Here is a 14,983-nt window from a genome sequence, read left to right on the forward strand (position 1 = left end):
TGGATGTACGGTATTACGCTATGTTACGTCATGTTGCATCAAAAATACATTAAAAAGCATGGGCTTTTTTGCTGTTCACTGCGCTGCCATGTCTGGTATAGTCAGTTAAATGTATTATCGTAGATGCTAATTGTTATACAGTATGTAGTTACAGGGTTTACACTTGACTTAATGCATCCAGTGCAGCCCAAGAGTTGTTCTCTTACTTTGTTCAGGTCGCACCTTTGACAACAATGTAGGAATTGAAAGCATACTGTAGCCTACATTATAACTTTTATAACAATTGCCTAACAATTGATCAGTCCCTGCTTCAGTAGGATACTAATGGTATTCTGACATAGTCATCAAATCCCAAACTGCCAAAATGCATGTTCCCTGTTTTGACACACTATTGGATAAAAACATCAGAGTGACATTGACTGAATGTAATCTTTCATGATATTCCTTTTAACATTTTTTTTCTAGTGCTGAATAATTGATTTTAGTGCAATGATAAGAGCCACTAAACTGTTTGTGGCGTTGGTAGTGCACGTGTGACATCATGAAATATTAATTGTTTTATGTTACTGTCAAACACATGGCACGCGGTTCTAATGACCCCACCAGGAAAAGGGAAATATTTCTGAGGCTCAGCTCATCAGGGGAAAAAACTGGAGATAAGAAGGAAAAAATGATGAAAGCCTTTTTTTTCAAAGAGAGGCCTAGAGCATGTTGCTTCAGGCAAGTGTGCATTGGCCTGCCATGCTAGCAGGAGAGGAAAGGGAAAGGGAGAGAGAGAGACACACAGAGAATGAAAGAGAGAGGGAGAGATAAATAGGAAGGAAGAGGGGGTGGGTAGCGTTCAGTATTCCATAAAGCAGCCCCAGGAAGCTACAACTGTTCAAATAGCCAACTTTATTTGTACACAGGCGAGCCATGCCTAACTACTGTAGCATGCTATAAACACTTGGCAGCGATTAAGGAAAGCAGGCCAGATATCACTTTGTCAATATCGGCTATTATTTGTACGGAATGAGCGTGCCTGTCAGATCGATTATGCTAATCTTTTTCAAAGTGCGTTTATTTCCTGAATAGCAGTGGGTTTTTTTTTGCTCAACACATGAGTAAGGCAGTTCAGTAGGGTGCATTCGCATTGTCGTTTCTTTTCAACACAGTAACCCTGAGCATAACTTGTTCAATTTGAGAGGAAATTGAGTGTTTTTAGAGGGTTCAGCGCAGACAGGAAGTCTCTTGAAATCAAATACCAAAAAAACAGGTATTATCCATGGCCAAGGAAGAGGTGGCATTTGTGACACATGGATGTTTGAGGATTTTTCACTGTCAAACAAGGAGGCCAGATAACCAAGTAAGTGTTTGCCACTGCCTACAGCCGTTATCCTTGGCTGCTGATATTGTAATGAAACCTCGATGCTAGCTGACTCTAGATCAGCCTTGGTCCTGATCCCACATGGTAATCGACTGAAGGTTCTATGCCGGCGCAGGAACAGAACTGATCCAGAGTCAGTTAGAGTCAAGGTTAAAAGAAAATATCTATCGAATCCACTTCTTAAAGCTTCAGCCGGCTGTCTTTCCTCTCCTTTTTTGCACTCTTTACCCCTTTTTTATACCTGAATAACAGACTGTCACAGACACTTTAAAAAAACAGTGCTCAGCTGCAGTTTAAAATTACAGTCTGCAGAATGTCAGGTCACAGTAACCTCGTAAAGCCCGGCTCCCCTCACCGCACTCCCCCTCTTGCCCCCTTCCCTTGACTTCCTCTACTCTCAACCACCCCTGACACACCTTCCCCAAGACTACCAGGAGTCCACATAACATGACCACCAAAGAATTCACCTTTTGCCCCTTTTTCCACAAGTCACGACTAGTCGTCACTCTTAAGTCGTCACCATATCAGGTTTTTTTGTTTCATTTATTTTTCCGACTTTTCAGACATTAATATTTTTACTTTTTCTTTCCTTCCATTCCATTCTTTCTCCCTACCTCCTCCCACCACTGCTTATATCCTTCCACCACCCTACTCGGGCAGAAGAACCTATCACTCCTACACTTACTACCTGTAAGTACTGTAACCACTTTGTCAAACGCCTTAGTGCCGTGCTTTCTCCTCCTCCTCCTCCTCCTCCTCCTCCACCACCTCCACGTCTTTTGATATTTCCATGCATGAAACTGCAGTGACTTCAAGCCCTACTTTCAGACTGAAGCGGGAGCATTTATTTTCCTAACCATTTCATCTCGTGATCATGTTAGACATAACAGGCCTAAAACATGCCTAAAGAACAGAGGCTGTTTGGTTCATATAGCAGAAAGACAGAAGTGAATCAAAATGCAAAAGCTAATGGAAAAGGGGGCTTGTTAGCAGCCACTCACGTGAGGTTAAAGTCATACCTCGTAGCCGATGCTTCAGTGTGAAACAGGACTCTGTTAAGTCACAACCCTCCTGATATGATGAGAAACTCCCCTCGTGGAGGTCGTAAGCAGAGGAACTTCCTCCTACCTCCCCCACCCCACCCAAGCCTCACCCTCCTTTCCTGCTGTGTGCCAAACTAACACGCCTGCTGTGCCCTGCAACAATAACCAGGGTGGGAAAGCTTTACAGTATGTCCTGCAAGCTATAGAACATCTTAGTTTCCATGGGAATGATGACTAACACCCCTATCTGCCCACCACACCCCACCCCACTCCCTCCTTAGACTGTCCCCTTTAAAACAGTTATAAAACAGTTATAATGTACAGTAGACGTAGCACTAAGCTAACTAGAGGTGCTAGTCTTTGCTGCCACCTGAGGGTTTTTTAATTACCAAAAGAATAAAAAAAAAAGAATAAATAATGATAAAAATTCCCTCTCATAAATCACCCCTTTCATCCTCCATGATGCTTTCTCACCATCAATGATCATCTTTTTCTGTTTGTACATGTATATTTCTTTCTTTTTTTCCCATCTGTCATCTTTCTTTTCTGCATGGGCCAGATAACAGCATGTGAATAGCTCACGTCCATACATCCATGCTAAAAGCTAAAAGCAGCCTCTTAATAGACTTCATGTGATGGACTTGACAGTATTTCCCACAATGCTCTGGTGCTGTGGTTCATACTGTGACACACCACTAGAAACGATTGGGGAAGAGGTTATAGCTAATGTAGTAGCCTACAGTAAACATTGTGTACAGTAGTTGTGACTTGCACAGATTTAATGTGATTCAATGATATTCTAGTGTCTTATGGGGTGTTATTTTGTGGTGTCATGGGGTGTTAAAAATCTTTTTTATGGTTAGATAAAAGAAAAAGATGTCATCATGTGTATAATTTAAGAAAAACATAACTGTTTTGTGTATGACTGTGCATTGCGTGTCAAGAAGAGTTTTTTGCAACATTTCTGTTTTGAATTGCACAGTGGGGCAAAAATTAGTCTCGCAACTGTTTGTTGTTGTTTATGCATTTAGTCGATAATGAAAGCAGTCCAAAAGTGATTATCTTTGGGAGTTAAAAAAATGACATTCGTGCTGGAATTGATGTTGGCTCCAACTGGCGCCAGAATACTGACAGTCTTTCACAAATACCGGCAGCAGTTCAGTGCCCCATGGCAAGGATTTGAGTAAGACTCTGCCGGATGTATCTGCAGGGCTTCTAGATAAATCCGCGATACACTGACAATTTTCTGCATTATAGCTCTTGCTAAATTGGGACTGTGAGCCCCGGCTTTGAAGTAGCGCATTTCTCTCTGGCTAGATCATTAGCGTTTATTTAGTGAACACTGCGGCCACTTAGCATCGCAAACCCAAACGAGCTGAGGAGATGTTTGTTGTCGGTTTTGGCAGACGCTGTTCACAAATCACACTGCTGTGCCTGCCTTTGTCTGAATTGAGCAGTTACTGCAACTGTCTCTCAGAAACATCTCTTGCCTCTGAAAATCTGTAGTGACAGATGCTTGTTTGGAAGCTGCTACAAAGAATGCTTCTGATGAGAGAACTCTCAGGTGATCAGCACAGTTGTCAACTTGATTGTTAGCACAAGGTACAGCACTAATGAAATGTCCTCCTGCAAGATTGAATCCGAAACAGGTGCAAAAAGTCATTGGCAGTGACCAATTCAACTCCTACCTACAATGGCCAGTGGTCACATAAAATTAGCCCGGGGTCGGCCGGATTGCTATGGATTTTACACCTTTAGTCTCTGTGCCCCCAAAGCTTTGCTGATAGTCCATGCATCACAGGATTCGAATGAAGCCATTATGGCTGCAAGCGGCTTAATGAAATATTGAACACCTCTTCCCTTTGATCCAGTGGGGGGGATGAACAGTGTTCGGCAATGACGGCAGATGGAGGGCCCATTTTCTCCTTTCTGCAACCTGCCCGCACAGCCTGTGACCTCTGTCAGGGCTGCACCTGGATAAGTGGTTTTTAGCCAGCCTCTCAGAGACTCATTAAAGAACTTGCACGTCCCACCGTAACAACAGGCACACGATTAGGGATCTTGCCCTAACTCGTTTTAATCAGTTAGCTGAGCATGCTGGAAAAAAGCGATTTAGTTTAGGAAAAAAAGACCTGAGGGAAGTATTAGGTGCGAAAGTTGCTGAAGAAATTGTTGGTACAGAAGGAAGGCTGTGATATTTTTGCAAGATAACACCCACAGAAATAGCACAAATATGTTTCCCTTGTCCGTCAGAGAAGTCTTGGCAGGTTCTGGCAGGAGGTCCATTCAGACACCTGCTCATGAAGAGCACGCCCACCCCCAGATCACACCGCCGTAGGGGCAGCGTGCCTCATTTAAGAATTTAAAAACAGTACGCACATCCAGGCTGTGTGGGTGGCATGGAAGAAAAGGGGACGACAATAGAATTTGCCTTCACTTTTACACCAGTAGTCTTAGTGAGACACCTCACACCGTTAGGCTACTTTGCACTGGGTTTATGTCTGTGTTTGAACAGAGTCATTTGAGATTTCAAAAACTCATATCCAGACCATGTGGGTGGCATGGAGGCAAAAAGGGACAATAATAGAATTTGTACCCCAGTAGTCTGAGCTAAACCGTCACACCTTTATTTCTGTGTCTACAGTATTATGTCTGTGATTGCACTATGACCATGGTCCGTGGTGGAACATGCCTTTTTCTATACAGAGAAAGAAAAATAACTAAATACTTGGGGAGGATCAACAGTCTTTTAATCAAATTCATGACATGTTTTAAATGCTTTCTGATGATGGGGAATTTTTGTGTTGCCTGCATTAGTGCAACTGTTGCTAAGCATTGTGTACACACACATTTGCAGCAAAGGAAGCTAATCACTAGTGCTTAAGCCCGGGGAAACCCCTACAGCTAGCACTGGTACCGTAGCAGAAGAAAAATAAATGACTTACCATCATCTCTGTTTGTCCACCAGAGCTGAGCATAATGCTTTGGGGCCACAGACACAGACAGCACTCACAGACCCAGTGGTCACCCATTAGCCCAGAGAGTCTTGGTCATCCTATTACTGGCAGTCAACTCAAAACACGCTCTTCTTTCAATTGGTGACTGACTCACTCTTTAATGCAATTGGTAGCATGCACCCAGTTGATCTTGTGATGATGGGGGGAAAGTAGGGCCTACAGTGCGGAGTATGTGGCAGAAACAGACAGAGGACTGATAAAAGTGTAGGCCAATATGATGTCGCTTACCCTGGAGCTCAGTGGACCTTTTTTTCCCACAGCCTAATTCAATGCAATTCAAAGGTTTAATTCTGCCTATTAATCCTACCTATTTTACCTACTCTATCTTTATCATACAGGGAATGTGAAATATACCTCATAAACCATCCTGATAAAACTAAAGAGGAGAGGGAGAGGGGGAGGGAGGGGAGGAGGGATAAGCGTCCTCCGAATGACGGATGGGTGCAGGCTGGGGCTCTCCCCTTGCTCTCTCTCTCTCTCTCTCTCTCTCTCTCTCTCTCTCTCTCTCTCTCTCTCTCTCTCTCTCTCTGTTCCTGTCTTTATCTCTGTCTCTCTCTGACTCTCTCTCTCTCTTTCTCTCTCTCTCTCTCTCTCTCTCTCTCTCTCTCTCTCTCTCTCTCCCTGCTGCAGAAGCCCAGCTTCATCATCTGCGGTGGCTTCCTAGGGACCCTGTGTTAGACAGGCCCATTTAACTCGGGTGGGGGGATGCTTCCACTGAGCATGCTGCTACCATGGTGGCAGTGGCAGCGGCAGCGGCTGGGGGAGAGCCTTAATTAAATCCTACATGGAAGGCTCACACAGAAACAAGAATCAAATTAATTGCAACACGGCAACGCACATTTGTCTTGCTGACAGCAAGCCAGCACATCCGCGAAAGAGGGGTGGATTGGAGACGAAAGGGTGCAGAACAGGTAGAGGTAGAGAAGAGGAATAGGACGAGGAGGAGGAGGAAGAGGGGAGAGAAGAGAAGTAGTAAAAAAGAGTTGCTAATTGTGCTTAGTGCCTCTTGTGACTCAGGTGCTGTGGTGACATGTGAAGGGTTTAGCGTAGCCTGGCTCACGCTTATTAGGTTGACAGGTTATCGTGGAGCAGTAACCTCCCCTTTGATGTCAGCTGTTTTCGCCACCACTGAGGTGAGCCAAGGTGAGCTGACTCTACCGCAGACAAACAAGATATTGTGCTGCTCACTCTGCCCTGTTTTGCTAAGCTCCCCAAACTTAGATTCACTTCCTTGACGGGCAGTAATCTCATTCAGCATTAATTAGTAGAAGCTAAGGTGGCCACACGTACTGTGGTGGGCAGTGGGGTATCGGGACGTGAGGTAAGGTAGTGGTGGTTGTGGTGATAGTGGCGGTGGCATTGGTGGTGGGGGATTTATATAGATGGTTAACAGGCACACGCTGTCACAGGAGAGGAAATGAAATTAGCCCACTCCAGGAAAAGCCGTCTTATCAGTTGATCATTACACAGCGGTGTGCAGCACTCGCACACAAGCCGAGGCCATAAAGGTGTCAGGAACTGTTGTAACCTTATCAGGGAGCCGAGCGAACTAATGGACCGCGACCAGTGCTGCGTTTCGAGCTGCTCACCGAGAACTCGAAGCCTGCTGTTAGCCCCAGAGTAATTGACGGCAGATTTCCCAAGGTCCCATGGTCATATTTTATAGCGCGTAATGAGGAGAAAATCCACAGTGCACACAGGATGGCGAGTCGCATCATCACCAAAAAGCGTTGCCCATTACCGCCTTGTGTTGGCAGTGTCATTTGCGTTCCCGTATAGAGATGTCTTTAATGGCGTTTCATGCTCGTTTAGGTATTAATAGGGAGCCTTGAGGGGACGAAGACAGTAATTTATTAACTTACGACTTTATGACGCACTGCTTCACTTATATATAAAGATGTCATCAGGGGACTATGTCTCTTTTCTGTACTGTAGGTGGTAGGTGCATACTGTAAGTGCAATGTGCAGTCTACAGCATATAGTAGAAGAGCTGGATACTCCTATACAGTAATCTCATAGGCTTCAGATATGTATGAAGACAAGAGACATATGGGATGACGGCACTAATTTATCATGATACACCGCTGCTTCACTAACGCACTGCTCTTAATTACCTCCGCTTTCCCTTACCAACGTGCTGAAACGATAGTTTTCCAGTCGATGGAAATCCACTCAAGCACGACCACAAGTTAAAGAAGCGTCCTATTAAAATCCAATCACTGTGCAACGGCAATCTCTCTCTCTCTCTCTCTCTCTCTCTCTCTCTCTCTCTCTCTCTCTCTCTCTCTCTCTCTTTCTCTCTCTCTCTCTCTCCTTCTCCCTCTCTATCTCTCTCTCTCTCTCTCTCTCTCTCTCTCTCTCTCTCTCTCTCTCTCTCTCTCTCTCTCTCTCTCTCTCTCTCTCTCTCTCTCTCTCTCTCCCTCTCCATCTTTCCCTCTCTCTCTCTCTCCCTCTCTCTCTCTCTCTCTCTCTCTCTCTCCCTTGTCTTCACTTTGCCTTCCCTTCCCTTTCCCAGTACCTTCCCCTGGTTTCGAGATGCACTGTTGCGTCCCACAGGTCATGTGGTAGTCAGGGCATTCTTTTGTCTTTTCTCTTTTTTTGCCAGGGATGGTTTGAAATGTTTTGAATGGCAGTGGAGGTAGGCTACAGGGGAAAAAAAATATCCAGTCAGACGTGTAAGAAAGGCAGTGTCGCCAGCGCGGATAACCTCCCGGTGTAAACCGTGGTCCGGGAGGCTGCATGACTGGCCTTAATTTCCGTCAGTGTTATTAAGTCAGTATATGTGTGCGTGTGTGTTTTTTTCTTTGACAGTCTCTTTTGTGGACATGCCAGAGCGCTCGCTTGCTGTAACTGTGATCCAGAGGGTTCGCAGGGTAACAGCTGAGGGAAGAAGAGAAATCGCAAAATGCTTCCCTTGGCAGTGACTCGAAGGCTTTTGAATGACTTGAATGTGTGTGTGTATGTGTCTGTGTGTGTCTGGGGGGAGGGCGGGGGTGTGTGCCTGTGTGACAGACTTACTCTACCATACCTTTACTTTGTGCCTTTTTAAAAAACTCTGCACATGTTCCCTCTGTACCTTTTTCCATCAGTTGAGCACAATGTTTGAACATTTCTTCTTAAGCCAGGGGACGAATGAACAGGACACTGTTAAAATATCATTCCAGCAACAATTTAAAGTTGATTAACAGTTAAAAGTTGTAACCTTGAAGCCTTAATATGGAGTATTTGTGGGTCACAGAATCCAATTATCTCTCAACAATAAACACAACAGCAAAAAAAGAGAGAAGGAGATTGCACTTGGACTCACCTCATGTTTAAATATTAATGGTGTGTATGCTGGTTTATTTAGTGAGAGCAGATCAATGGATGTGTGAACAAGCAAACCAGCCTCTCCTCTCACCCCCATCCCTGAGCAGGGCTGGTCTGGAGGAGAAATAGGGACCGGGCGCTTTTGGCTCAAAGGGGCCCCTCATAATTAGGGGAGCAGAACTGTTTCACCGGTGGGCTCTGCACCCTTGTGGGCCCCTATTTTCAGAAATGTAAAAAAAACCCTAATAATAATAATTTTTTTACGTTTCTGAAAATAGGGGCCCACATGGGTGCAGGGCCCACTTGGAAATGCCTGCTATGCCAGATGGCCAGTCCAGCCTTGTCCCTGTGTACCCAGTATCATTTTTCGCGTCATGGCACATTTATATTAGCCCACATGTTTACCTTTTCAGGGACCAAACAGCTATTCATACAAGAGTGGCAATACATCCCCCGGATGTCAACAGTCTATTGTCATGTGTCAATATAGCAGCGGCCACTGTGCAATTATTACTCAGGCTACATGCAGACCTCTTATCAGTAATACAGAGCTGGCTCGCTATGAATATGTGAGGTAATTGAGCTGGTTATTACGTGTCGCATATTAAAAAATAAAGTGGAGTGGTTGCAGTTTCATGTTGTTTACGTACTTCACATTTTGTGTTTTGACATTTTGTTATGATTTGGCAGTCCTGCTGGTTGTGTGTGCGTGTCATGTTTGGCTGTGATGTGTAGATTACTGGTGCATTTTGGGAACGGTTCTTCTAACGAAAGGCACGCGCTTTGAAAAAAAAAAGGGATTTCAGCATCACCTGCAACACTGTAATTAAGTTGTCAACACTTAACGTCTTAATATCTCCTCATCCAGCCACCTCTCCCCACCTCCTCCTCGTTTGCCCCCTCCTCCTCCTCCTCCTCCTCCTCCTCCTCCTCCTCCTCTCCTACTAAGCTATCCCTCATGCATGGAGAGGCGCTTTCAAATTAGGATTCCGATCACGTCTGCCCAACCATGAAAACAAGAAAATTAAAATTTCAAATGAAGAATGTTTCAGTCGATCTTCATTAGGGTTATAAGGGAAGGTAGCTCTTTAATTAGACTGTGGTAAGTTTGCTTATTTATTTCCATTTTTTAAAGGCCGTGCTGGTTACTGCAGTACACATTGCAAATTGAATCATAGGCTACCTGTATGGGCCTAAAGTGCAGCAAAATCTGCTCTCAATACAGTATCAAGAATTTTGTCAAACCTATTGGGAGGGAAAGTGGAAAACAGCGATCCTAGCGGTTACGTTCCAAACACCAGGGCGATCCTATTGAAACTCCCATAGACGAGTTTTTTTTTTTTAAATCCCACAAAGATATGACGAGGAACTTGAACACCACACATCTTTCAGCTTACACAATAGGATGAACTACTACCTGTGAAAATCTTGAGTCATGTTTTGCCCTTTTAAGAAAAATAGAAATTGTGCCAATCTGGTCGGAAATTGACTACAGCTCCCAGTATGCTGTGCTTCGCGCCTCATTGACAACACAGAGAAACAAATGAACGCAAATGAACGCCAAGTTCTTCGCGTTTCTTCACATTCTTGTAATCCTGTGAGTTCCATATTGTCTTCTTATTACACATATATACACTCGATTAGTTTGGTTTGGTTTTAACTTCTGTAGTAGATATGATGGCTTCTGTGGTGACGAGTAACCACCTCTCTGGCTAATGTTTGGCTATGCTAATTTGGATATGCTAATTACAGGGAGTAAATACGTCACACATGCGAGTCAGTGTAGTTCTGTATTAGCTTTTTAAAGAATATTTAAATCAGTTCAGATCAGTTCAAATCCAAACATTTTACCACCTGATTCGATAAAACGGTCCAACATGCATATTATATGGCTGCCACTACTCCTACTTCGTCGTCACGGCCAAGATGTAATTTTCAAAGAAAAAACCCATTCATTTGATGCTGGGGCTTGAAACGTTGCCAGCAGGGGGCGATGAGATTACTTTCCCTCCCAATAGAGTTCTTCAGCGTTGACGTCAACTTGTATGCGGCGTTTGGACTTCCGGTTCTATGGCGATTTTTTTACATTGCAACACGCCATAGAGATTCAGGTTTGGCAAAAATATAAGTTGCACGCCAACAACGAACATTAGCGTGTCCCCGCATCCCTTTCTCATTAGTGGAACGGATCGTATCATCATGTTGGTGTATTCACATGTTAAATCATGACGATTATAATTCAATATTGCTAACCCCTTTCTGATCATTAAAACTTCCGAACTACATACTTTCCTTTGGTTGCCATGGGTACAACCCTCCGCACGTACATGACGTTAGATACAGGCGCCGCTTCTGTAGTCGCCAAAAGTTTCCGGGTTTAGCATATGGACGCAACATCGTATTTATGTCGAAGTTTGACACAAAATGATCAACCATGTCATACCTACAGCCTATTTTTAACACCCTCGACAGTTTGCGGGGGTTCGCTAAGCGCGTGCTTGCACTCGGAGCTTATTTGAAACTGGCCCCTATTCATTCCCAATGGAGGCCGGAAGCCGATACGAACCAGGAAGTCCTTAAATGCTAACATGAAAGACTACAATCTACTACATGCTTCCGCGTTACTGAAGAACTCTATTACTGCCACAACTTCCTGAATCATTTCAGTTCCAATTCCAGTTCCAGTTCCTGTTCTGATTCCCTTTCTCTGTCTGCACTGGTCAATGTTATATTATTTTTGGAGCAATGTCTCACCACTGAGACATACCATATCCCCATCATGTCTTCTCAACAGTATTGGGCATGTCCTGTTGACAAATTAGCAACTTGTGATTTGTAAGATAGATATACCGTAAGCATAATATATATAGCAGCCTTAACAATATATCATCAATACGCAGGTCAAACCTTAATCACTACAGCCAAGGTATTTTGAATGTCTATTTTTTTCATAGCTTAGCTAAGGTAGGCTACCTGGTGTTTGAATGCGTCTGTTCCAGCCCAGTCCTGCTGTCCATCCTGGCCCTTGCCTGAGGCGCATGTGTGTGTGCTGAGAGCAAATGGGCAGATTTATGCTTCTAAATGATAGATAAAATGGCCTTTTCTGTCCTGTCGCTCTCTGTGGCCCTGCCAAGCCCACACTAGCTCTCTCTCTCTCTCTCTCTCTCTCTCTCTCTCTCTCTCTCTCTCTCTCTCTCTCTCTCTCTCTCTCTCTCTCTCTCTCTCTGCTTTGGCTGGAGGGGGGCCTTCGCCTCTCTGGAGGATTCAGGCCATCACAGGCCCGACAGCGTGAGAGCACCACAGAACTAGTAGCCTTATTATTATTTATGTGTTTGCGAGAACACAGACATACAGACAGAGAAACTCTTTAAAAAGCTGCAGTTGAGTGTTTTCTTCCTCCTTCTCTTCTCTTTATTCCACCGCTCATTCTCTCACTCTTGCTTGCTTGCCTTCACATGTCTTCCGACGTCTTCCATTTGCAGGTATGAGGACTGCAGGTCAACCCTTTGCAAATGGATGTGTTTACGCAGGGAAACCAGAGAAAACTTGGAGAGGGAGAGAGAGAGAGGGAAAAAAAAGAAACGAATGGAAATAGCAATGGGAAATATTGCCGTTTGTAAGGGACCAAAAAAAAGAAAACATCTGAACTGAAGGAGAAAAAAAGAACAGTGAATGAGAATAGGGTTTAAAAGGATGGAGATAACGTCTTCTGGGACCATTGGAGGTGGAGTGTATGTGTGTGTGCGGGGGGGGGGGGGGGGGGGGGGGTGAAACAGGAGGAGGGGACGGTGGGGTACTGGGAAAGGGGGGGTCTCTGTGTCCTCGCATTAGCTATGCATGGGCAGCGGATGTGCTTTCCACGCGGTGAGTGAGGCCGCAGCGGGATGCGAGTGAGCCCTCGTGTTCTTGAAGTTGTCCTTCCCTTCCCTCTCCTTTCTGCTCCGCTTGCGCCAGGGAGACAAGGCAGGGGACACTCCATCCGCATAAACAAGCGAGCCTCTGCTACCGCTTCTGCTACGGCTGCTGCGGCTGCTGCTTTGTTGCGCTGTGCTGCATGCGCCGCTCTGTTCCGTGCTACCTGTCTCAGAGGTGCAAAAGGGCCTTCAATTACCTCTTTATTTATCTGCTTGTTTACCTATGTATGCGGTTTATTTATTTATTTATGGATGCACACAGCCTTGACTTTCTTTGTTTTGTTTTTTTTTTCTTCCTTGGCTCTGCTCTCCCTATAGACGGGTCTTTTGTTGGAAGGGTGATTGAGAAGTCACACACACACAGGTGCACTAATATTCATCCAGACTCTTCATTCAGTTTAGTACTTATTTTCCCAAAGGAGGAGTGAGATGTACAATAACCAAAGACAGCAGATGCTTTTATTGTGTGCAAAAGCACAAAGGCCCCAGATCCACAGATCCTTCTGGTTAGTTGCAGAGTTATTAGCGTTGAGCACAGTTACAAGTGAGGAATATTCCAGTTTTGAACGGAATGTTGGCAGTAGCCATGTAGGCCTCAACTCTTTATTCATTCTGAATGTGACCATGTTTTGCGGTTTTATTTGTGTTTCCATTTTTCCGGTTGCCAAATGCTGTTTCCGATATGCAAACGTAATATTCCGGAACTTGTTTAAAATCGAATACTGACAATATTCCATTTAAAACGGAAATATTGCATACATGCAACTGCACTCAGTGTGTATGGAGTGCATGGATGGAGAGAGTTTTTTACTTGGGCTAGAATAGCATTGTTGTGGTCCTCCCCTCTCCAGCACCACGGGAGCACAGCGGCACGCCGGCAAACTGTGGCTGGGGCCGCCCCCCCATGCTGGCAAATGCCACTGTCACCACCGCCACTGTCACTGTCACTGCCGCCGAGAGGATCTCTCCACTATGAAATGATGCGTCTCCCTCTCAGCTGGTGTCATTCTATCTCTCACTCTCTCTCTTTCGTGCTGGTACTCACTCACTCCCTCACTCGCTCTCTCGTTCTCTTGAAAGCCCCCAGGGCTGACTGTGGCATACCAGCTTCCCGTGTCACGATTGATGATGGCGAGTCATTTCCGAAAAACTTTGGCAATCTGTTCTGTGTGTGTGTCGTGTGTGTGTGTCGCGTATGTGTGTGTGTGTGTGTATGTGTGCGTGTGTGTGTGTGTGTGTGTCTGTGTGTGTGTGTGTGTGTGTGTGTGTGTTTGTGTGTGTGTCGTGTATGTGTGTGTGTGTGTGTTTGGTTTTATATTTCCCCTCCTGGCAAACAGCTCATGGAGAGAGGGTAGTCTATCACTTGTGCTTTCCATCAAACATTTCCTGCTCTGCATGATAGAGGTGATGGTCTTAGAAGCGGAACCCAAGCTGTTCTTTTGTTTGTTTTGTTTTGTCTTAGATTTGTTTTCTACGTTGCCTTGCTGGCTTGTCTCGCAACATCATATTTTACGAGACTACACATACACGCGCATGCAAGCTCTTGTTGTTAAAGTAATGGTAATTGGGATTGATAATACATCTACAGCTCGGCGAGTAAAACCACTTATGGCTCTTAACCTTTGGCCTTCTTATACATCAGACTTGCACTCCCCGTGAGGCCGGCTGAATCATAGATCGTGGTACCGCGCGCGCCTGGGCCAGGCAGCCCTGGTCCCCTGGCCTGGTGACATTTCTGCTCTGATTAGAGTGCCTCTGAAGTGGGGCCCCCTTCTCACATTTATTTTCCATTTTCTAGCCGGCCCGCACTCCCCTGTTGCTTCCGGAGACGCCATCGACTCCTGACATTTGCAAGGAAATAGGCTGCCTGGGCTTGTGCATCGTCAAATCTGCCTCTTCGTGCATGGGGGTAGGGGAGAGTCAGGGGGTTTCAATCACCTTAGACTCAAACCTCCCTCAATCCCCCACGCACACACATACCCCTTCTACTCCCAGCTGAGTTTCTGGGAGGAAAAAAAGAGACAGTTTAAGTCTCACGAATGAAAGGAGAGATTGAAGCTCTGTACCTGTCTTGCCTAGTCCCTCTGCTGGAAATGGGGTTTGAGTGGGGATAGGGTTTCTAAGCAAAACAAAATGGGACTATCTAGTGGTGCACCTTGTGACAAAAGTACCCAAATCTTAACATGTCCGGAACACTATTCATCTTTTTTTTCCCACATCCGTGCCAGGACAGAAAGTGCTGGCAACTGTGCTGGTACAGAGACTGTTTCTGGCTAGCATTTGATCCTAATATTGTTTCTCTGTGCAGGCAATGCAATTGTTCCTTTCCAGATT

The 14,983-nt window shown here is 45.0% G+C and overlaps 1 protein-coding gene across 7 annotated transcripts in view; it reads left to right on the forward strand.

Annotated features, from left to right (window-relative positions):
* Positions 1 to 14,983, forward strand: part of ptprma (protein tyrosine phosphatase receptor type Ma) — a 304,853-nt gene that overhangs the window by 223,259 nt on the left and 66,611 nt on the right. For 5 of the 7 annotated variants that reach the window (XM_063206751.1, XM_063206756.1, XM_063206752.1 and 2 more), the window contains one exon: positions 2,027 to 2,056. The exons of the other annotated variants lie outside the window; for them this stretch is intronic. In XM_063206751.1, the coding sequence (XP_063062821.1) occupies positions 2,027 to 2,056 (30 nt within the window). The remainder of the gene's footprint in view (positions 1 to 2,026; positions 2,057 to 14,983) is intronic. 7 annotated transcript variants of the gene reach the window in all.

Source organism: Engraulis encrasicolus, chromosome 9 (assembly GCF_034702125.1).
Source record: "Engraulis encrasicolus isolate BLACKSEA-1 chromosome 9, IST_EnEncr_1.0, whole genome shotgun sequence".
In the NCBI taxonomy this organism is placed as follows: domain Eukaryota; kingdom Metazoa; phylum Chordata; class Actinopteri; order Clupeiformes; family Engraulidae; genus Engraulis; species Engraulis encrasicolus.